The sequence below is a fragment of the Halichoerus grypus genome, chromosome 9 (genome assembly GCF_964656455.1).
Source record: "Halichoerus grypus chromosome 9, mHalGry1.hap1.1, whole genome shotgun sequence".
In the NCBI taxonomy this organism is placed as follows: domain Eukaryota; kingdom Metazoa; phylum Chordata; class Mammalia; order Carnivora; family Phocidae; genus Halichoerus; species Halichoerus grypus.
The window spans coordinates 71918264-71942281 of NC_135720.1; the positions used below are offsets into that span (position 1 = coordinate 71918264).

The following is a 24018-nucleotide window of genomic DNA, read 5'->3' on the forward strand; positions in this document are numbered from 1 at the left end:
CTGAATGATGCTAGAGAAAATCCCAAACCTGTAAATTTAACTCCCCAGCAGTTCCTCAGAATACTCTTTTCTTTACTTCTGCCCAGCAGCTCTTTCAGAACTTCCCCAATCTGCTAGAACTTCTGATATTGCCACATTTGCCTTTCTCTCTCAGCATTTCCTGTTTCACTTAAAGGACATCATATTGCTTTTAATCCTCACTACTGAATCTACAGGTTAAGTGCATTCTCATCCATTTATTCTTTCTCTCTGGTATTTGGGAAGAGTTATCTCTCCCTCGTGTAACTATTTCTTCTGTTTAGGCTCTGAATCCCAACTACTGCTATCTTCTCTAGGACATTATTAATTCAATTCACTCTTCTTCTGCTATGTCTTTTTCTCTTATCTCCTAATATCCTGTCAACCTTTAAATATGATTAGGTTTTACTAAACATTTTCAGTCATTATCTCTCTCCAGGCACAACCTTAGCCTGCTCTTCCTTTAAAAAGAGAATTATCCACATTTACCAATTCACTTCTTTTAGTGGGGGAGGGGCAGAGAGAGGGAAAAAGAGAATCTCAAGCAGACTCCCTGCTGAGTGTGAAGCCTGACATGGGACGACTCGATTTCATGACCCTGAGATCATTACCTGAGCCAAAACCAAGAGTCCGATGCTTAACTGACTGAGCCACCTAGGCATCCCCCAATTTCACTTTTTTACCTTCATTTCACTCTTTAATCACTGCATTCCTTTGGCATTCTACTAACTGCTTTTGCTGGTTCATCAATGCCTTTTTTTGTTGCTAAAACTTCTCATTCTCTCACTTAAATTTTAAAATATTTGATCATGTTAACTACTTCATCCCTGTTGAATTTTTTTTTTTTTTACCTTGACAACCTTTATGACTTGATTCTTTTTTTTTTTTTTAAGATTTTATTTATTTGGGGCGCGTGGGTGGCTCAGTTGTTAAACATCTGCCTTTGGCTCAGGTCATGATCCCAGGGTCCTGGGATTGAGCCCTGCATCCGGCTCCCTGCTCAGCGGGAAGCCTGCTTCTCCCTCTCCCACTCCCCCGCTTGTGTTCCCTCTCTTGCTGTGTCTCTCTCTCTCTGTCAAATAAATAAATAAAATCTTTTTCAAATAAAATCTTAAAAAAAATATTTTCTTTATTTATTTGAGATAGGGAGAGAGAGAGAGAAAGAGAGGGCATGAGTGGCGGGGGGAGAGGCAGAGGGAGAGGGAGAAGCAGGCTCTCCATTGAGCAGGGAGTCTGATGCGGGGCTAGATCCCAGGACCCTGGGATCGTGACCTGAGCTGAAGGCACATGTTTAACTGACCAAGCCACGCAGGGGCCCCTATGACTTGATTCTTTTTTTTTTCTCCCAGCTCTTCTAATTAATAGATTCCTTTATAAATTTCTCTTGCTCTGCTTATTTCTTAAATGTCTCTTCTTTTTTCATTCTGCAGCTCCTCCCTGGTCGTTTCATTTATTCCCATGACTTCAGTGATCTTTATGTGATAATCCCCAAACTTTTTTACTTAGCTCATATTCTCTGCAGAGATTTAAACTACTCAGTATTTAATTGCTCATGAAACATTTCTATTTGCCATTTTTTTTAAGATTTATTTTAGAGAGAGAGAGCGAGTGAGCGAGTGTGAGAAGGGGTAGAGGGGGAGGGAGAGAGAGAGAATCTTCAGCAGACACTGAGTGAAGAGCCTGACTCCGGGCTCTATCCCACCCAGGACCCTGAGATCATGATCTGAGCTGAAAGAGTCAGATACTCAACCAACTGAGCTACCCAGGTGCCCCAATTGCGTGCCATGTTTTAAGATACTTGAAATTTAGTGTGCCCAAAGAGAACTGATTTCTTACCTATCCCTTCTGCTCACATTAATCAACAACTTAGTCCTCTTAATTCTTCCTCCTAAATGTTTCAAGACAATCAGCTTTTTATCTCTAAGTCTCTTCCCTAGTATAGGCTATCCTTTGACTCCGGTAGATTATTTCAGCTTTCTAGTTAGTCTGCATGTTTCTAGTTTAGGCTCTTCTCCATATTGCAGCCAGAGTGGTCTTTTGATTATAAAGTCTAGCAATCTTACTCTCCTTAAAACTTCTAAAATTCCTGGGCACCTGGGTGGCTCAGTTGTTAAGCATCTGCCTTCGGCTCAGGTCATGATCCCAGGGTCCTGGGGTCGAGCCCCACATTGGGCTCCCTGCTCAGCGGGAAGCCTGCTTCTCCCTCTCCCCCTCCCCCTGCTTGTGTTCCCTCTCTTGCTGTGTCTCTCTCTGTCAAATAAATAAATAAAATCTTAAAAAAAAAAAAACCTTCTAAAAATTCCTAAAATCTTAAAAAAAAAAAAACAACTCTTCATCGCCTCCAGGGTATTACTTAAGACTCTTAGTGGTAGATGACAGAAATTAACCCACACTAGGTTTGGCAAAGAGTGGAATCATTGGAAGGTTACTTAAGTGTAGAAGGAACTGGAGTGTAGCTAGGCCTCAGAGACACATAGAACCTGGATTTAAAATACAACTGATACTTTCTTCACTTCCTTTTTTCTCTTTCTGTGGACTGGCTTCATTCTCTTCTCACTACGTAGTGATTTGTGGATGGAAGAACTAGCACTAAAGTTTGTGCTTTATATAGTTACCAGTTAATAAACACAATGTGGTAATTGGAATTTGAACTGTGTTGTTGGGGGACTGGTGTTTCACAAAATCGTGGTAATGGAAATTTGTGCATATCAGGACTGTGCAATATGAGCACTGCCTGTATTGAGACATGATAACATGACTTATTTTATGACACCATATTATCTGGCTTCTGCCTGTTTTTTTTTAAGATTCATCTTAAAGCCACTTCTTCCTTGGAGCTATGCTCAGATCTTAGTTCATGTAGTTTTCCCAAGTTTGAATTCCCTTGCCTCTTCCTTAGTTCCTCATTAGTCTACCCCATTCTCTTCTGTTGGGTTTCTCCTACTTACTCTTTAAAGTTTTTCTACAGAGCTGCTTTCTTTGAAAAAAGCTTTTCTGTCCTTTTAAATTTGGATTGTATATTCTGCCTGAGGTGTTCCGATATCATGTATGCTTTCTCTGTCATGATATAGACACATGATCACACTGTATTGTACTCATTTACTTACCTACCAGACCATGTTTTCCATGCATATAGAGAACATGGCAATGCTGTTCCTGACTGTATCCCCAGAGCCTAGTATTGGGTGGCACAAAATAATAGGTACTCAGTAAAGTTTTTTTTTGATTTAATGAAAGATAATCAGAATTTTGATGGGGTATGAATACTACAATATCATTGGAAGGTATTTCGGAAGAATATAGTATAGCTAGTCAAACATAACAACCTAGGTACCAAATTGTAAAATATTGAGAATTTATACCTCCTTATACTTTAAATGAAGTATACATTTGATAGCATGCTTTCTGTGATCCTTATAGTTAAATAAATACATCACAGACATCATGATTGGAGATCTGTCTTCAGTCTGATATGGTAGGTGCTTAATAAATACTTGTCAAATCAATGAAGGGACAACTTTAGTTTTATACTTTTTTTGGTTGTAATAATTATTTTCATTTATTTCTAAGGTATCTTCATGTTTTAATGATCTTCTGGTCATTTGTTGCTGGAGTTGTTACATTCTATTGCTCATTGGGACCGGATTCTCTCTTACCAAATATATTCTTCACAATAAAATACAAACCCAAGGTAAAATTTATGTGTTCTTGTTTTGAAAAGAGTCAGTATATATTACCTATGCTGTTTGATATTACTGAAAGCATATTAATGCAGTGATTTAAAAAAACCCATCTGTCATTTAATAATGGAAGACATCAGAACATGATTCGAAGTGAAATTTACATATGTGTATATTTTTAAGGTATACAGCTCTACAAGGAGCTATAAAAAGAAAATACTTCTCAAAAAGTTGGGATCCATAATTTTGGAGTGTCCTCTAACTGCATATTAACTATGAGGACAATAAATTAAAACAGACGTTCCCAAAGTTGGGTATTTTTTCTCTCTTATTTGGCAGTTTAGCCAGTAGTAGTTATTACAAAGCATGGTTTCAGTGTTACTGCAGACAAATAATAATTTAAAAAATATTCTCTGAATTTATACATTGATTAATAAACTTTTGAAAAGTTGATTCTCTTCGGTAAAGATTATGTGTAAACTAAGACAAATCTCTCCCCTTCCCCATTTCCCTTTTTTAGCAGTTAGGACTTCAAGAATTATTTCCTCAAGGTCGTAGTTGTGCTGTTTGCGGTAAAGTGAAATGTAAACGGCATAGGTAAGTTAAACATTTTTTATTTGTTGATCCTTCCAATTACATTTTGGATTTCAGGCAGTTTAATTGTATGATTTTCTATTTAGGCCTTCCTTACTACTTGAAAACTACCAGCCGTGGCTAGATCTGAAAATTTCTTCCAAGGTTGATGCATCTCTCTCAGAGGTAATTGATTTAATTAACATTGCCAAATATACTCAAGCGGAAATATTAAATACCAATGGAAATTTAATTGTGGAACATCTTAATATATGCCATCTAATCAGTTCTTAACTAAATAGTTGATTATTATGAAATATGTGACTCAGATGGTAAGATAGAAATGTTTTTGGATCCCATGTCTAATTTAAATGAACATTTTCGCCAAAGACAGAACTGTTTTACCTAGATATTGCTTAATTCTTATAACAATAGTCATCTTTATGGTAGGGTAATACCATTTTGTAGTTCCAAAAGGAACCCTGAGCTAGAAGAAGCAAGTATGTCCTGCTGAATTATCCCAGTTTTGACACTTGCTGGAGGGTAGAGCAGAGAATGGGATACTTTTCACTGTTTCCCTGTAATGTAGGAATAGAAAGCATGCTCCCTTATCTTTGTTACAGTCACATTTTATATGTACTTTTTTGGTAACATATATATTTTAGTTATTTCTTTTAGACACTTGTTTTCCCCATTGATCTAAGAAAGGAGTCAAGTCCTTGAAGGCAGTAAATGGGGTCTAATTTGTTCCCAGCACCAGGTATGGTGCCAGATATGTTGTTGGTAGTTGGTAGACATATACTGAATTAAATTGAATGCTAATTAATTGAAGAATAGCATTAGGCATCTGAATCCTGCCTCATTATCTTTTTTTCCCAATTTGTATCCTTTGGCTAAAAGTATGCTGCATAAATGCCAAACTCTTGGCACTTTTTTTTTTTTTCATTTCTTCTTTTTTCTTCTTCATTTTCATCTTCAAGATTCCTCGATTTAAGACTGTGCTATCCAGTATGGTAGCCACTATCCGCATGTGGCTGTTCATAAACATATGGAAATGGGTCAGTCCAAATTGAGATGTGATTTTGAGGATTTAGTAAGATAAAAGGAATGTAAAATATCCTATTATGTATTTTATTGATTACATGTTGAAATGATAATATTCTGGATGTATTGGGTTAAATAAAATATATCATAAAATTAATTTCACCTGTTTCCTTTTTACTTTTTAAAAATGTAGCTACTAGAAAATGTAAGATTAGGTATGTAGCTCACATTACATTTCTGTTAGAGTGCCGATTTGAGGTCTGCTGAAGAGAAGACCTCTAGTAAGAGTACTATTTGTGGGTCTTTGACACTTCATCCATTTCTTAAAAAAAAAAAAAAAAAAGAACTTATGTGAAGCTCTTGGCCTACTGCCTGGCTCATATTGGTTTTCAATAAATATTAGCTCCAACATTTAAAGAATTTTTTGAGATCTTACTATAGTCAGGAACTGGACTAGGCCCCAGGAATAAAAGGAGAAATAAGATATGGTTCCTTTCTTCTAGGAACTTGAGTCTAGGAGGGGAGGTAGACATATAAATAGGTAAATACAATATGGTGTGAATACAGGCAATAATGGAAGAAATGTACAATGTATATTATTAGTACAGAGGAAGAAATGCATAACTGTTGAGAGGGGCAATCAGAAAGTATGACTACAAGTTTGCCAGACTGATAGTGTGAGAAAGGGTATTTCAGGGTTTGGGAAGAGCTTTTGAAAGGAAAGGGAGGCTTCGAATAAGGTGTTCAGTAAGCTGGAAGCAAAATGTGAGGAAGGATGTGGACATTGAAGAGACTGTATTCTAGTAGCTAATATTTATTGGTTACTTGCTGTATTAGGCACTGTACTAATTACTGTATGTTATTTTCTGGAATCATACAACCTATAAAGTCGGTGCTATTATTGATTTTACCAAAACTGGGCTTTAGAGGGTTTTAATTTTCTTAAGTTCATCGCTGGCTGGTAGCAGAACTTACTCTAAAACTTGGGTCTGACTTAGTTCTTAACCAGTTTTTATATGGCTCTTTAGAAATCTGATCATAAAAAGACTTAAAGGGCCTTGCTGAAGGAGTTTAATTGATCATAGAAGCCACTGATTTTTGAAGTGTGTAACTGGAGTTTTCAGATGTGAGTCATAGGATACAATGGGAAGTGAAAAGGAAGTAAATGGTCACAGCTGCTAACAGGCAGCTTTCTTCCACCCCTTCAAAACCAGTGTAGCTCCACTTTTCTTACTCTGATATATTGTGGTTTGATAAATTGAGGATTTTATGCAGGGGAATGATGTGTTCGAATGTATGTTTTAGATTAATTTGGCAGCTCTGTGGAGGATGGACGGGAGCTAGTTTGGAAGGAGGGATTCTAGTTCAGAGGCTCTTGCTACAATATAGGGGTGAGAAGATAAGGACTGAACAGTGGAGCTATAGAAAAGAGCTACTTAGGATGTAAAATCAGTAATATTTGGTGATTGGATGTGGGGATTAAAGTAAGACCAAATATTATTTATGATAAATTTTCTAGTCTCCTTTCTGTGTCATATCCCTATTTCTCTGTATCTTACTTTCCCAACTTGTATCACTAGTGCTTAGTTTTTCTAATTAAAAACCAAATCTTGCCTTAATATTTAGAGAATCTATAACCTTCCTTGCTGCTGCCAGAGAAGGAATATAGGCATATAGTCAGATTAGATACCTTTGTTCATTCTCTCCCTACTACTTTTGAAAGTTACTGCCCACTGTTGCAAGTCCTTTTAAAAATTAACATAATGCTGCACCCAGAGTTAAGAAATGGAAAATTTTACACCCAGCGTTTCTTTTGTTTTGTTACTTTTTCACTTACAATTTATATACTGATTTTTAATTTACAGCTAAAATTTTCACAAAGTGAACATATCCGTATAACCAGCACCCAGATCAAGAAACAAAGCATTATTAGCACCCCAGAAGTCCCCCCTCATACTCCCTTTTAGTCACTATTCTCCCTTCAAAAGCAATCACTGATAGCTAATTTTGACCCCTTATGTAAGTCTGACCTACTTGTTTCTTCATTTTATTCTGGGAATACTGATTTGTAGAGAGAGTTAGGAATTCAAAAGACTAATCTATTATTTTCCTTCTTTCCATAGAACTTTTAGTTCAGTGAAACTTCAGAGTCAAGAACAATTTAAGTTGGTTTGTTTTTTTAATTGTGGGAATGTTTATAAATGTGTGTATGTCATTCTAACAGTATTGTTTCTTTTTATGGAGTTTTATGGTTTTCAAAGTGTTTTCTCATGTTCCTTTTGATCATCACAACAAACATGTAAGGTTGACAATATATGTCATGTGAAAGTATGATATTAGATGTCAATATTTGGGATAATAAAATTGGTTCTTGGTAATATATATTACTTGGTAGTATGGCTTATTTTCCTAGAATTAGTTAATTAATCTGATTTCTCTTTAAAAACTAATTTTTATGCAGGTTCTTGAATTAGTGTTGGAAAACTTTGTTTATCCGTGGTACAGGTATGTTCTCTCTATAAGACCTTTTTTCTTTAGTGAATACAATTAAGTGTGCTAATGAAATTGTGTTACCAACAGTGGCCAGGATTTCTCAGCTTTGACACTATTGACGTTTTAGGCCAAGTAATTCTTTGTTGTCGGGGGCTGTCCTGTGCATTATAGGATATTTAGTAGAACCCCTGGCCTTTTCACATGAGAACTAGTAGCACCCCCTCATCCTTTTATTTGTGACCAGCAAAAGTATCTTCAGAGATTGCCATATGTAACCTGAGAGGCATAATTGGCCCTAGTAAGAACCATAGATCTAGGCAATCATTTAACAGTTTAGTGATAGCAAAGAAGAAAAAACCTTGGCTGCTTTTTGAAAGAAAATTAACTTAGAGAATTCCTCATCACTCCTAAATGGAGTGATTTAATTTTTTATTTTATTTTTTAATTTTATTTTTTAAAGTGATTTGGGAAGCATTCCATGGTCCTTTGTTGTTTCTTTTAAAGATTCCATTCATTTATTTGAGAGAGAGAGCAGAGAGCACAAGTGGGGAGTGGGAAGAGAGGGGCAGAGGAAGAGGGAGAAGAGACTCCTCACTGAGTAGGGAGCCCGATGTGGGGCTTGATCCCAGGACCTCGAGATCATGACCTGAGCCAAAGGCAGCTGCCCAACCAACTGAGCCACCCAGGCACCCCAATTTGATATTTTATATGCACTTTTTACATTTGAAATAATTGTACATTTAGAGGAAAAGTTTATGTTTCACTAAATTGAAAGATAATTTTAATAGAATTTTCCTAGAATATTAATGTTTTTTTCCAAAGTAACTTTGTTTTTAGTATCTGCTATGGATATACAAGTGCCCTTTGCCTTGCAGGATATAGAAAATAGTTTAGATCTGTAAAATTAATCTAGTTTGAGAATCAAAAATTAAGATACATATTTAATAAATAAATGTTTTCTTACAAAACCATCATGTATTTAGTTACATATTTGAACACTTACACTTATATGACTTATAGATGTAATATTTAATGGCATATATCCTAACTTTATATATTTTGAATTTTCTCATTAAAAAATGCTAGTAGATGAGATGCTCTATATTATTAAACTTAATATCCAGTTTATATGCCATATTTTCCTGAAAAGCTATGAAAATTAATATTTTTATGTTGGATTCTGTCTTAAATATGGGGCATTTGCCATTTAAGTAAAGCTGATAGTAAGTCTTTTTCTAAAATGAATCCTCTTGTGAAGACTCCCCCCACCCCCACCCATGTTCTGACTCTTCATAAGAGCTGGCTGTATTTCTAAATGATAAAGTATGTATTTTCTCCTCAGTGTAGTTATTGATGCCGAAATAGTCACTTCCTTGGGATTAATAGTGGGAAGCTTGGTTAATACAATTATCTTCTTTATTCTGCCAAGGGATTTAATAGTACCATCTTCAAATTCAGGATATCATCATTATATATACCTTTCTTGCTTGCTTTGATTAGGGAGTGTCCTAATTCTTCTAGGGACATCAAGACTTCAGGAAAATGAAAAGTAACTCCTCAGAAGAAGGTTGTCAAAATTTCTGTTTAAAAATGTTTGAGTTTCAGCTTATTTTCTTTCTCAAATAGAACACATATTTTTTTTACTTTTTAGAATTAGTTTATATTATTAACTATAAATATATTAAACTAATTTAAGATTTTGTATTAATTTGTTACTCCTCCGAAATTATTCTTTATTTCTTAGAAATTTCTTTGATAATGCTTAGAAAATGATTGGAGTATTGTAAAAATACGACTTTGTACATGTGGTTGTCTACAGGGAAATATATACTACAATTTAGTTAATAATGATTATGTCTTGGTACTAGAATTATGGGAGATGTTTATTTTTTCTTTGTACATTTTTATTTTTTATTCTGTAATGTAATGCATTATTTGTTGAAAAAGCAAAGAAAAATAGCATAAATAAATGAAAAAGAAGAGGAAGTTCTAAACTTTCCTTGGTTTCTAGAAGGAGTAGCTGTGTATTTCTCTGAGCTTTTAAATGCTTGCTTTTCTCCTTAATTGAAGGGATGTAACAGATGATGAGTCCTTTGTTGATGAACTGAGAATTACATTACGGTTTTTTGCATCTGTCTTAATTCGAAGGATTCACAAGGTATATATTTATAATGAGAAATTTGGGAATTTGGGGTTTCATTATTACTAAAGAGATTTTTAAAAATCTTAGTTTTACTTTATCTTATACTGTATGTATTTTTTCTTCACTTTTAATTTTTTTAGATTAAAAGATAAATGGGTCACTTTTAATTCATTGATAAATTGTGCTTTCTTTAATGCTTTATCTTGGTTTGTGGTAATTAGAAATAAAAAGACAGGTATAAAAAAAAAGTCATGTTCCTGTTAGATGAATTTACTGGGTAAATGGTGATGATTGTGATCTACTTTTTAAAAAAAATTTTTTAAGCCATATTATGTTTATGTTTGGGTCTTTGCCTATATATAGTTACAGTGTGTTGGCTGTAGACACACATGCTTGTATACTGCCTTGTCCGTTTGATAGAATTGGCATATATCTGCAATTAGTAAATAAAGATAAATCTTGTTAAATGTTTCTATACTTTCTTGAGAAATTAACAATATAGTCAACCACTATAGAAAAGATATGCAAAAAATGTAAATAAGCAGTTCACCAAAGAAAAATAGAAAAATGGCCAATAAATACTTGAAAATATGTTGTCTCATATCAAATAAATATCGTTTTTTGATGAGGTGCTATTCTGTTGCCTGTCAGATTGGGAACGATAAAGAATGATAATGTCTAGTAATGGTGATTGCGGGGAAACAGGCAAACAAAGCAAGTACAAATCCAAATTGGTATAATTCTTTTTTTTTAATTTAATTTAATTTTATTATGTTATGTTAATCACCATACATTACATCATTAGTTTTTGATGTAGTGTTCCATGATTCATTGTTTGCGTGTAACATCCAGTGCTCCATTCAATACGTGCCCTCTTTTTTTTTTTTTTTTAATTTTATTATGTTATGTTAGTCACCATACAATACATCATTGGTTTTTGATGTGGTGATCCACGATCCATTGTTTTCGTGTAACACCCAGTGCTCCATGCAGTACGTGCCCTCCTTAATACCCATCACCGGGCTAACCAATCCCCCCTCTCTCCTCCCCTCTAAAACCCTGTTTGTTTCTCAGGTCCATAGCCTCTCATGGTTCATCTCTCCCTCCAATCCCCCCCGCCCCCATTTTTCCCTTCCTTCTCCTAATGTCCTCCATGCTATTCCTTATGTTCCACAAATAAGTGAAACCGTATGATAATTGACTTTCTCTGCTTGACTCATTTCACTTAGCATAATCTCCTCCAGTCCCATCCATGTTGATGTAAAAGTTGGGTATTCATCCTTTCTGATGGCTGAGTAATATTCCACTGTATATATGGACCACATCTTCTTTATCCATTCATCTGTTGAAGGGCATCTCAGCTCTTTCCACAGTTTGGCTATTGTGGACATTGCTGCTATGAACATTGGGGTGCATATGGCCCTTCTTTTCACTACATCTGTGTCTTTGGGGTAAATATCCAGTAGTGCAATTGCTGGGTCATAGGGTAGCTCTATTTTTAAATTTTTGAGGAACCTCCGCAGTGTTTTCCAAAGTGGGTTTACCAACTTGCATTCCCACCAACAGTGTAAGAGGGTTCCCCTTTCTCCACAACCTCTCCAACATTTGTTGTTTCTTTCCCTGTCCATTTTTGCCATTCTGACTGGTGTAAGGTGGTATCTCAATGTGGTTTTGATTTGGATTTCCCTGATGGCTAATGATGATGAGCATTTTTTCATGTGTCTGTTAGCCATTTGTATGTCTTCTTCAGAGAAGTGTCTCTTCATATCTTCTGCCCACTTTTTGACTTGATTGTTTTTGGGTGTTGAGTTTGAGAAGTTCTTTCTAGATCTTGGATACCAGCCCTTTATCTGTAGTGTCATTTGCAAATATCTTCTCCCATTCTGTGGGTTGCCTCTTTGTTTTGTTGACTGTTTCCTTTGCTGTGCAGAAGCTTTTTATCTTGATGAAGTCCCAAAAGTTCATTTTTGCTTTTGTTTCACTAGCTTTTGGAGATGTATCTTGAAAGAAGTTGCTGTGGGCGATGTCAAAGAGGTTACTGCCTATGTTCTCCTCTAGGATTTGGATGGATTCCTGTCTCACATTGAGGTCTTTCATCCACTTTGAGTTTATCTTTGTGAGTGGTGTTAGAGAATGGTTGAGTTTCATTCTTGTGCATGTGGCTGTCCCAATTTTCCCAGCACCATTTATTGAAGAGACTGTCTTTTTTCCATTGCATGTTTTTTCCTGCTTTGTCAAAGATTATTTGACCATAGAGTTGAGGGTCCATATCTGGGTTCTCTATTCTGTTCCATTGGTCTGTATGTCTGTTTTTGTGCCAGTACCATGCTGTCTTGGTGATCACAGCTTTGTAGTATAGCTTGAAATCGGGCAACGTGATGCCCCCAGCTTTGTTTTTCTTTTTCAACATTTCCTTGGCGATTCGGGGTCTTTTCTGATTCCATACAAATTTTAGGATTGTTTGTTCCAGCACTTTGAAACATGTCATTGGAATTTTGATCGGGATGGCATTGAAGGTATAGATTGTTCTGGGTAGCATAGACATTTTAACAACGTTTATTCTTCTGATCCATGAGCATGGAATATTTTTCCATCTTTTTGTGTCTTCTTCAATTTCTTTCATGAGTGTTTTGTAGTTCTTAGAGTATAGATCCTTTACCTCTTTGGTTAGGTTTATTCCGAGGTATCTTATGGTTTTGGTGCTATTGTAAATGGAATCGTTTCTCTAATTTCTCTTTCTACAGTTGCGTTGTTAGTGTGTAAGAAAGCAACTGATTTCTGTGCATTGATTTTGTATCCTGCCACATTACCAAATTGCTGGATGAGTTCTAGTAATTTGGGGGTGGAGTCTTTTGGGTTTTCCACATAAAATATCATGTCGTCTGCGAAAAGAGAGAGTTTGACTTCTTTGCCAATTTGAATACCTTTTATTTCTTTTTGTTGTCTGATTGCTGTTGCTAGGACTTCTAATACTATGTTGAACAATAGTGGCGAGAGTGGGCATCCTTGACGTGTTCCTGATCTTAAGGGAAAGGCTCTCAGCTTTTCCCCATTGAGGATGATATTCGCTGTGGGTTTTTCATAGATGGATTTTATGAACTTGAGGAATGTTCCCTCGATCCCTATACTCTGAAGAGTTTCAATCAGGAAACGATGTTGTATTTTGTCCAGTGCTTTTTCTGCATCAATTGAGAGGACCATATGGTTCCTCTCCCTCCTCTTATTAATGTGTTCTATCACATTGATTGATTTATGAATGTTGAACCAACCTTGCATCCTGGGGATAAATCCCACTTGGTCGTGGTGGATGATCCTTTTAATGTATTGTTGGATCCTATTAGCTAGGATTTGTTGAGGATTTTGGAATCCATATTCATCAGGGATATCGGTCTGAAATTCTCCTTTTTGATGGGGTCTTTGCCTGGTTTGGGGATTAAGGTAATGCTGGCCTCATAGAATGAGTTTGGAAGTTTTCCTTCTGTTTCTATTTTTTGAAACAGCTTCAGTAGAATAGGTATTATTTCTTCTTTGAATGTTTGGTAGAATTCCCCAGGGAATCCATCAGGCCCTGGACTCTTGTTTTTTGGGAGGTTTTTGATCACTGCTTCAATCTCGTTACTGGTTATTGGCCTATTCAGGTTGTCAATTTCTTCCTGTTTCAGTCTTGGCAGCTTATAGGTTTCCAGGAAGGCCTTCATTTCATCCAGATTGCTCAATTTATTGGCATATAGTTGTTGATAATAATTTCTAATAATTGTTTCTATTTTCTTGGTGTTAGTCGTGATTTCTCTCCTTTCGTTCATAATTTTATTAATTTGGGTCCTTTCTCTTTTCTTTTGGATAAATCTGGCCAGTGGTTTATCGATCTTATTCTTTCAAAGAACCAACTTCTGGTTTCATTGATCTGATCTACTGTGTTTCTGGTTTCTAATTCATTGATGTCTGCTCTAATTTTAATTGTCTTCTAATGCATGGCTTAGGCGTCGTTTGTTGCTTTTTCTCTAGTTCTTTAAGGTGTAGAGTTAGTTGGTGCATTTGGGATTTTTCTATTTTTTTGAGGGAGGCTTGGATGGCTATGTATTTCCCCCTTAGGACCGCCTTTGCAGTATCCCATAGGTTTTGGACCAATGTGTTTTCTTTCTCATTGATTTCCATGAATTGTTTAAGTTCTTCTTTGATTTCCTGGTTGACCCAAACATTCTTGAGCAGAGTGGTCTTTAGCTTCCAAGTGTTTGAATTTCTGCCAAAATTTTCTTGTGGTTGAGTTCCAGTTTTAGAGCATTGTGGTCTGAGAATATGCAGGGAATAATCTCCGTCTTTTGGTATCGGTTGAGACCTGAATTGTGACCCAGTATATGGTCTATTCTGGAGAAAGTTCCATGTGCGCTCTAGAAGAATGAGTATTCTGTTGTTTTAGGGTGGAATGTTCTGTAAATATCTATGAGGTCCATCTGGTCCAATGTATCATTCAAAGCTCTTGTTTCCTTGTTGATTTTTTGCTTAGATGATCTGTCCATTGCTGAGAGTGGAGTATTGAGGTCTCCTACAATTAATGTATTGTTATCAATATGACTCTTTATTTTGGTTAACAGTTGGGTTATGTAGATGGCTGCTCCCATGTTGGGGGCATAAATATTTACAATTGTTAGATCTTCTTGTTGGATAGACCCTTTAAGAATGATAGAGTGTCCTTCAGTGTCTCTAATTACAGACTTTAGTTTAAAATCTACTTTGTCTGATATAAGAATTGCTACCCCAGCTTTCTTTTGAGGTCCGCTGGCATGGAAGATGGATCTCCATCCCTTCACTTTCAGTCTGGATGTATCTTTAGGTTCAAAATGAGTCTCTTGTAGGCAGCATATGGATGGGTCCTGTCTTTTTATCCAATCTGCAACCCTGTGCCGTTTTATGGGAGCGTTTATGCCATTCCCGTTGAGAGTGATTATTGAAAGATATGAATTAATTGTCATCATGTTGTCTGTGAAGACGTTGTTTTTATAGATTGTCCCTGTAAATTTCTGTTGTATATCACTCTTGGGGTCTTTCTCCTTTTATAGAACCCCCCTTAATAGTTCTTGCACGGCCGGCTTAGTGGTCACATATTCTTTCAGCTTCTGCCGGTCGTGGAAGCTCTGCATCTCTCCATCCATTGTAAATGAAAGCCTTGCCGGATAAAGTATTCTTGGCTGCATGTTCTTCTCATTTAGTACCCTGAATATGTCTTGCCGGGCCTTTCTGGCTTGCCAGGACTCTGTGGATAGGTCTGACGTTATTCTGATGTTCCTCCCTCTGTACATAAGGAATCTCTTCCCCCTAACTGCCCTTAAGATGGTTTCCTTGGTTCTAAGATTTGCAAGTTTTACTATTACATGCCGGGGTGTTGCCCTGTTTTCCTTGATCTTGGGAGGGGTCCTCTCTGCCTCTAGGACGTGAATGTTTGTTTCATTCCCCAGATTAGGGAAGTTCTGAGCTGTGATTTGCTCAAATACATCTTCTAGTCCTCTCTCTCTCCACTCCCTCCGGGATTCCAATTATTCTGACATTGGAATGCTTCATGGTGTCACTTATTTCTCTGATTCTATTTTCATGGCTTCTGAGTTGTTTTTCCCTGGCGTCCTCTTTTCCCTTTTTATCTATTATATTGTCTTCCAGGTCGCTTATTCGTTCTTCTGCCTCACTTACCCTAGCTGTTAGATTATCTAGATTGGATTGGATCTCATTTATAGCATTTTTAAATTCTGCCAATTCAGCTTTCATATCTGCCCTTAGAAACTCTATGTTGCCATTAATTGATTTCTCCATTCTAGCCATTGTTTTCACAATTGCTAGCCTGAGTTCCATCTCCGACATCTTGGTTATATCTGCATCCATTTGTAAATCTGCAGCATAAGTCATAATCTCTGAGTCTTTTCTATTTTGGGGGCTCCTCCTCCTAGTCATTCTGTTGATGGGTGTTTGAAGGAATGTATAGAGTCGAAATTATTGACCAGAACCCAAGCAAGATGCACCTGTATTCTTGGGACCTTAGGGTTGCTGGCCTCTTGTTTTCCCAGCCTGTCTTCTGCGGGAGGGGCCTGCGCGCTGTTACTCAGACAACCCTGTTTGGGCGGAGTTTCCCTGCGCCCCTGTGGCGGGGGATGGGCTCAGCGGGAATCAGTTTTTGGGGCTTTTGTTCTCTTCTGGCTTTCCGTGTCTGTTGTGCGAGTCAGAGCAGAAGAGACCATTTCCAACCCTCTGCCTCAGAGCAGAGAGACTGCAGTCTGTTCTTCAGTGAGCTCTCCAGGCCACACCATCTCCGTTTCTGTCCGTGCTGCTATAAACTGCAGCGTCCTGGGTTGTGCGCCCCTCCGCAGCCCTCCCAGTCCTGCCTCCAGTTCGGGGCACGTCTCTGCCCTTTGTGCTTCTAAAAATGCCAGCCGCTCCCAGTTCGCGCATGCGACCCCGCTGCTCCGGGTTCCCGCCCCTGGGGCTGCCCTAAAGTCCTATCCCCGCCGCTGCTGGTCTGCGGGTCTGTGCCCCGTCCCCAGCGAGTGAGGCTGTTGCTCACTGGCGGTGTAGGATCCCCACGGCCAGGCACCCTCCCGCTGCCGTTTATACTCGGATATCTGCCCGCGGAATCACGGCTCCCCGCTTCGTACCTCAAAACCAACTGCCTGCGATATTCTGTTTGTAGAGATCCAGATTTTCTTACATCTCAGGCTGGTTTCGTGGGTGCTCAGAGTGGTCTGGTAGATATCCAGCTCAATTCCGGGGACCGGTTGAAATAGGGTCCCCTACTCCTCCACCATCTTTCCCCCCTCCAATATGTGCCCTCTTTAATACCCGTCACCAGGCTAACCCATCCCCCCCCCCCAGAACCCTCTGTTTGTTTCTCAGAGTCCATAGTCTCTCATGGTTCGTCTCCCCCTCCGATTCCCCCCCCTTCATTTTTCCCTTCCTAGTATCTTCTTTTTTTTTTTTTTTAAGATATAATGTATTATTTGTTTCAGAGGTACAGGTCTGTGATTCATCCGTCTTACACAATTCACAGTGCTCACCATAGCACATACCCTCCCCAATGTCTGTCACCCAGCCACCCCATCCCTCCCATCAATCAGAGAAAGACATGTATCATATGATCTCACCGATATGAGGAATTCTTAATCTCAAATTGGTATAATTCTTATACTGGAAGGCAGTTTGGTAATCTTTATTAAAAGACTTAAAAATGTCTATACTCCCAAGTTTAATTCTGTTTTTGTTAATATATTTTAAAGAAATAATCACAGATGTATGTAAAAATGTATGCCCAAAGATTCATTGTAGTATAATTTATAATAAGGAAAACTGAAAAGAAAAGCTGACGTCTAATGATAAGATTGTTGATTAAAATATAATACAAGCCGGGGCTCCTGGGTGGCTCAGTTGGTTAAGTGACTGCCTTCAGCTCAGGTCATGATCCTGGAGTCCCGGGATCAAGTCCCACATCGGGCTCCCTGTTCAGCAGGGAGTCTTCTTCTCCCTCTGACCCTCCCCCTCTCATGTGCTCTCTCTCTCTCTCTCTCTCTCATTCTCTCAAGTAAATAAAGAAAATCTTAAAAAAAAAAAAAATATATATATATATATATATATATAGTATATGCCAATTACAGAATTCTGTGCAGCTATGAAAAATCATTTTATAGAATAGTACTTATTTACATGAGGAATTATTTTTCTTACATAATCAAGTGGAAGAGGCTGGAAAATAATATATGTGGTATTTTTCCACATTGAAAACAAAGCTCACATATTAAAGCTTGTTAATATGTATATTAACGGCACATATATATCCTTATCACTGTTAACTCTTACTTTCATGGTGGGTTGATGCTGATTTTTGGTTCTTTCTGTGCACCTTTTTTTTTTTTTTGGTAGGAGTTTTTTTTTACCATTTTATAAATAGAAACAAGTTGATAAAATTATTCATCTTGTTTAATAAAGGTCTCAGGCAGCTGTATAGACTATTTAACTGGAATAAAAGATTTGGTAAAAATATCAATTGGTTGATGATAAGCCACTTAAATTACAACTTAAAGTCAAATAAAATGATCAAAAAGCTGACTCATTACAATAAATTTATAGGTATTACTTAGTAGAATAGCTCTGCTCTGTTAGGCTTTGCGATAGCCTAGTGATTTTAAAATCATAGTACTTCATACTTGGATTGCGTTATATGTATTTTTTGGTAACAGCTTTATTGAGGTCTACTTTGTATACCAGACAGTTCACCTATTTAAAGTGTATAATTCAATGGTTTTTAGCATATTTCTGGATTTACACAGCCATCACCACAATTTTATAACATTTTTATCACCCACAAAGAGACCTCATACCCTTTAGCCATAAACCGTTGTTCTCTCATCTTCTTAGATCCAGCCAATAGCCAGTCTACTTTCTGTCTCTATAGATTTGTTTATTCTGGACATTTCATATAAATGGAATCATGTAATATGTGGCCTGTTCTGATTGGTTATTTTGACTTGGCATAATGTTTCCAAAGTTCATCCATGTTATGATGTAGCATGTATCAGTACTTCTTTCTTTTTTTATGTCTAAATAATATTCCATTGTGTGTGGATATGCCATATTTTGTTTATTCATCCATCAGTTGATGGACATTTGGATTATTTCCACTTTTTTGCTATTATGGATAATGCTGCCATAGCATTTGTGTACAAGTGTTTTTGATGGTTGTAGGGATATATGTTTTCATTTTTCTTGCGTATATACTTAGGAGTATAATTGTTGAGTCAAATGGTAACTCTATTTAAGTTTTTGATTAACGGCCAGACTCTTCAAAGTGGCTGCACCATTTTTACATTCCCATCAGTAGTATATGAGGGTTCTGATTTCTCTCTATCCTTGCCAGAACTAGTTATTATCTCGTTTTTTTATTCCAACCATGCCTAATGGGTGTGAAGTGGTCTCATTGTGGCTTTGATTTGCATTTCCCTGATGACTTATGACATTGAACATCTTTTCATTTGCTTATTGGCCATTTGTATATCTTTTTTTTGGAGTGATGTCTATTCAGATTCTTTGCCTATTTTTTAACTGGGTTGTCTATGTATTATTGAGTTATAAGAGTTCATACATATGATTTGCAAATATTTTCTTCTGTTTTCTGGATGGTTAAACTTTCTATCCTTTCTTTTCATTTTATCTGCATCACTGTCCCAGCAGATAAGTGGATCATTATCATACCCATTTTATAGAAAGTACCTTTGTCAAAGTGTCAGAAGTAGTAGTCAATGGGCCAACGATTATGCCTGGTCGTCTTAGTACAATGTTCTGTCCCTGATACCATTGCCTAAATAATATAAATTGGCAGTTTGGGGATAATGAAAAGAAAGAATCATCCACAGTGGGTTTTTTTTTGGTTTTTTTTTAAATTAAAGTTTAGTGATGAGCCCATTATTTTACCATTTTGATTCTGACCTGAAGTCTCTAAAATGGAACTTAAAAAGGAAAATTTTCATGAGTATTCTCAGAAGACAAGATTTTATAAAATGTTTGTAAATGAAAACATCCTGTTTATTTGATAAATATTACAGCAACCTATAGTCATTGAGGACAAGAAGCCAGAGAGAAATAAAGAGTAATGTTATTTTGCAACAAGGTATACTACTAACAAAAATATTCCCACTTACTGAGTATGTTTGATCCTACATAGCTAAAAGATACCTGTAAACTGCTCTGGGTTTTACTGGTAAATCACTAAAAATTGGGGGTTTATGATCCATCATACTTATTAGATTTATTAGCCTGTGATTCCCCCCTTCCTTAATATGGAAATTAAAATAATTGAAACATTAATACAAAACTTTGCTGTGATGCAATTTTTTCATGCCTTTGATAAAGGGAAAATATGTTGAGTTTTGTGGTAGAAGATAAGCCTGTTGAAGTCCAGTAAACATGCTTTTTGGTGATTCATTTTATTTGCAATTTAATTTTAGTTATTTTGTTGTCTCTCTCATGTGTGTACATATAAGCCTTCAGTCCTGCATCACTAACCTACCATAGTCATTACAGTTTCTAGCCTTTAAGCTGAAAAATGTCTGTGGGGAATCATGAAATTGAATATCATTTCAAAGTAGAATGCTTCTATATAGCTTAAAACCAAGATTTATCTTGTAAGCTGAATAAAAATACTTAATCTTTAAGTAACCTTAATAAACAGAAATTTATGGCCCCGAAGTGTTAAGTTACTTGAGATTTTTCTTTGAATATGTTTAAAAGAAAAATATTAAAGAAATCAAGAATAAAGATACTATTTTGTGGGAAAATTTAGTATACATAGTGCATGCATATTAAGATATATTTTCTTTAGTGTGATAGAGGAACTGTCTAAAGTTGTAGTTAGTATGATCCAAGAATATAAAGCGCTTTTAAATTATATTTTTGAAAGATTCTAAATAATACCTCTAATTTTTAAGATCATGTGTTCCAGTATCTTAAATAGAGTGCTCCTGCCATTGTAACTCATTGATAATTGTTTTAAAAGTTTTATTTTAATGTTGAATTTTTCTAGGTGGATATTCCATCTATTATAACCAAGAAACTATTAAAAGCAGCAATGAAGCATATAGAGGTGATAGTTAAAGCCAGTCAGAAAGGTAATACAGTTTTCTACTACAAAGTTTGAGTGATTTTTATATACCAACTTTCACCTTAAATACCTATGTATGATTACTGATGCATTAACTGATATTCACAAATGCTGTGAAAGTATTCCTTTAAACCAAAATCCTTTTTTAATACTTTGTTTATTGTATAAGTGATTGTAGAAACTCAGGAATCTATGAAAATTAAAAGATAGTTAACTTTTAGATATACTATTGAGGACTTTCATCTTCTTTTGGATGATAGTCTGTTGCCTTTATTATTCCCTCTGAAGTATCTCTCAATCTCTTCCCCCTTTCTCTTAATGATTTCAATAGTTTTGACCTATTCCAGCCCATCCTATATATTGCTACCATGTTAATGTCACACTACCACAATTCTCATGTTATCTCTCTACTAAAAAAAATTTAGTGACTCTTAGAGTCTAAATTGTATATTTAAAGACTCTCTAGTCAAATATTTTGATTTACTCTTGTCTTTCACTATGTATTACGTGTTGGCTGGGATCACCTATTTGCAGTTTTTTGTGAATGTCCTGGCCTTTATACTGTCATGATTTGCACATAGCATACATTCAGCAAATGTTTTATGATTGAATGAATGAAATCCGGATTTTTCTTGCTCTTAGATCAAACTGAATTTTTTTTTTTTTTTTTAACAAAATTACTTCTGTGCTCTATACTTGGTTCTTTGCAAAACTGATTTTCCTTATGTTTGCATTTGGTATTCTTTGTGAGTGCTTTCCCAAATGCTTTTGGTATTCTTTGTCAATGCTGCATACTACTCCATGTAGTAACTGTGTAGAAGAGGTTTCATGGTCATATTTTCTGGTAATTACTACACATTATATTCCCCTTATGGAAATTCCCAGCCAATACCACCATACCAAAATCTCTGAGTAGTCCTACAGCAAAGAAATGGCTTTAACTATTTAAATAGTTTTTAACTTCCCACATCCGAAATTCATTTGAGTACAGAACCAATTTTCCCTCCCTCATGATATCAGTTAATATAAGCAATTCATTTGGGGGAAATTATGTTCTAGGCAGAGTTGAAGTAAAAATCAAATTATTACTTTGTTTCTTGGTATGAATAATTTCTCAGTTTTGAGAAGCATTTCAAATTATATATATATTTAAAATTTTTTTCTGTGTTCATCTTATAATATTACAACAACTAAAAATAGTTAATTTCGGGGTGCCTGGGTGGCTCAGTTGTTAAGCATCTGCCTTCGCCTCAGGTCATGATCCCAGGGTCCTGGGATCAAGCCCCACATTGGGCTCCCTGCTCGGCGGGAAGCCTGCTTCTCCTTCCTCCACTCACCCTGCTTGTGTTCCCTCTCTCGCTGCCTCTTTCTGTCAAATAAAATCTTAAAAAAAAAAAAATAGTTACTTTCAACATAGTACTAAAGTAGAAGAGTTTGAATATGTGTAATTTAATTGTTGAATAAAAAAATTAACTTAAAAATCAGTGTCCTGTCACTGGCAAAAACAAATCAGAAGATAGCAATTATCTTGTAGCCATTTTGTCAAGGCTACTTTACTATCAGGAAAAAAAAAATAGGAAAAGTGGGTTTTTTTATTAGTAAATTTATTTATTATTATTATTATTTTTTAAAGATTTTATTTATTTATTTGAGAGAGAGAGACAGTGAGAGAGAGAGAGAGATCAGAGCAGGGGTGAGGAGTAGAGGGAGAAGCAGAATCCCAGATGAGCAGGGAGCCCGATGCAGGACTTGATCCCTGGACCCTGGGATCATGACCTGAGTTGAAGGCAGACACTTAACCGATTGAGCTACCCAGGCACCCTATTATTATTATTACTATTTTTAAAGATTTTATTTTTAAATAATCTCTACACACAACATAGGGCTCAAACTCACAACCTGGAAATCAAGAGTCACATAATCCACTGGCTGAGCCAGCCAGGTGCCCCAGTAAATTTTATTTTTTAGAGCAGTTTTAAGTTTATACAAAAATTGAGAAAGTATAGAGAGTGCCCATAGCTCTCTCTCTTTTCCCCTATTAACATCTTGTATTAGTTGGTACATTTGTTACTATTGATATACCAATATTGATACATTATTATTAACTAAAGTCCACAGTTTTCATTAGGGTTTACTCTTTGTATTGTACATTATGTGGGTTTTGACAAATGCTTAATGCCATGTATCCACCATTACTGAATAGTTTCACTGTCTTAAAAATCCCCTTATTTCCAGAGGCCTGGGTGGCTCAGTTGGTTAAGTATCTGCCTTTGGCTCGGGTCATGATCCTGGGGTCCTGGGATTGAGTTCCTCATCTGGCTCCTTGCTCAGTGGGGAGCCTGCTTCTCCCTCTCCCTCTCCCTGCTGCTCTGCCTACTTGTGCTCTCTCTCTCTCTCAAATAAATAAATAAAATCTTAAAAAAAAAACAACCCTGTGTTTCACACAGACATCTCTCCCTCTTTCCTTCATGAACCTCTGGTAACCATTGATCTTTTTATTGTCTGCACAGTTTTGCCATTTCTAGAATGTGATATAGTTGGAATCATACTGTAACCTTTTCAGACTGGCTTCTTTTATTTAAAAATATGGATTTAAGGCTCCTCCATGTCTTTTCATGGCTCGATAGCTCATTTCTTTTTACTGCTCAGTTATATTCCAGTGTATGAATGTGCCACAGTTTATTTATCCATTCACCTATTGAAGTACATCTTGCTTGCTTCCAAGTTTTGGCAGTTATGAGTAAAGCTGCTGTAAACATTTGTGTGCAGGTTTTTATGTGGGAGAAGTATTTTTAATATAGTTTTTGTTCAAAAGACAAACACTTTGAATGCAGGCTATAAGTAAAGGAGACATCTTTTTATTTTTAGTTGAATTAATCAGTTTAATAAAATTCCCAAATTATTTTATTTCTAAGAGAGTGGTGTTATATATATATGCACACCCACACACAAACCAGTTTGAAATTTATTATTGAGTCTTTACAAGGGAGGGTTTGCTAATTTGCTACTATTAATGCAAAAAATGATTCCCAATTATAAAATCACTGTAAAATGCTAGATTCGATTAATTAATAACACTGTAGTTAATGAGATTCATAGAATTAAAAGGCCTGAGATTAGAAGGACTTTTACTTTATTCAAAGGTCCTGATATTCTAAGTATTATGACAGTGAATTAGATAGACTTGTAAAAAAGGTTATCAGATTTTTGAATTTTCATTTCTTTAATGCATAGATTTGTTTTCAAAATTCTTTGGCCCCACCATTGTGCATAACTCAGAAAGTAATTAAAGGTTCATCTCTTCATTCAGATTCCTTTTACTCTCTCAGTGTTTTCTCTGTAATCTGTCTCTTGAGAATAGGGATTATATAGATGTTTTCTGTCTATGTGTGTACTCTCATGGCCCTTTAGAAATACTGAATATATATACTTCAGAA

General features: G+C 36.2%; 1 protein-coding gene across 8 annotated transcripts in view; it reads left to right on the top strand.

Moving 5' to 3' along the window:
* SNX14 (sorting nexin 14) overlaps positions 1–24018 on the top strand; it is an 88965-nt gene that overhangs the window by 13378 nt on the left and 51569 nt on the right. For 6 of the 8 annotated variants that reach the window (XR_013441189.1, XR_013441188.1, XM_078055025.1 and 3 more), the window contains 6 exons: positions 3589–3709; positions 4219–4295; positions 4379–4457; positions 7777–7820; positions 9879–9966; positions 20504–20588. Coding sequence is in view for 6 of the 8 variants with exons in the window: in XM_078055025.1 (XP_077911151.1) it covers positions 3589–3709; positions 4219–4295; positions 4379–4457; positions 7777–7820; positions 9879–9966; positions 20504–20588 (494 nt within the window). In the remaining 2 variants the exon portion in view is untranslated. The remainder of the gene's footprint in view (positions 1–3588; positions 3710–4218; positions 4296–4378; positions 4458–7776; positions 7821–9878; positions 9967–20503; positions 20589–24018) is intronic. The other 2 variants (XM_078055026.1, XM_078055029.1) reach the window with 1 other exon arrangement.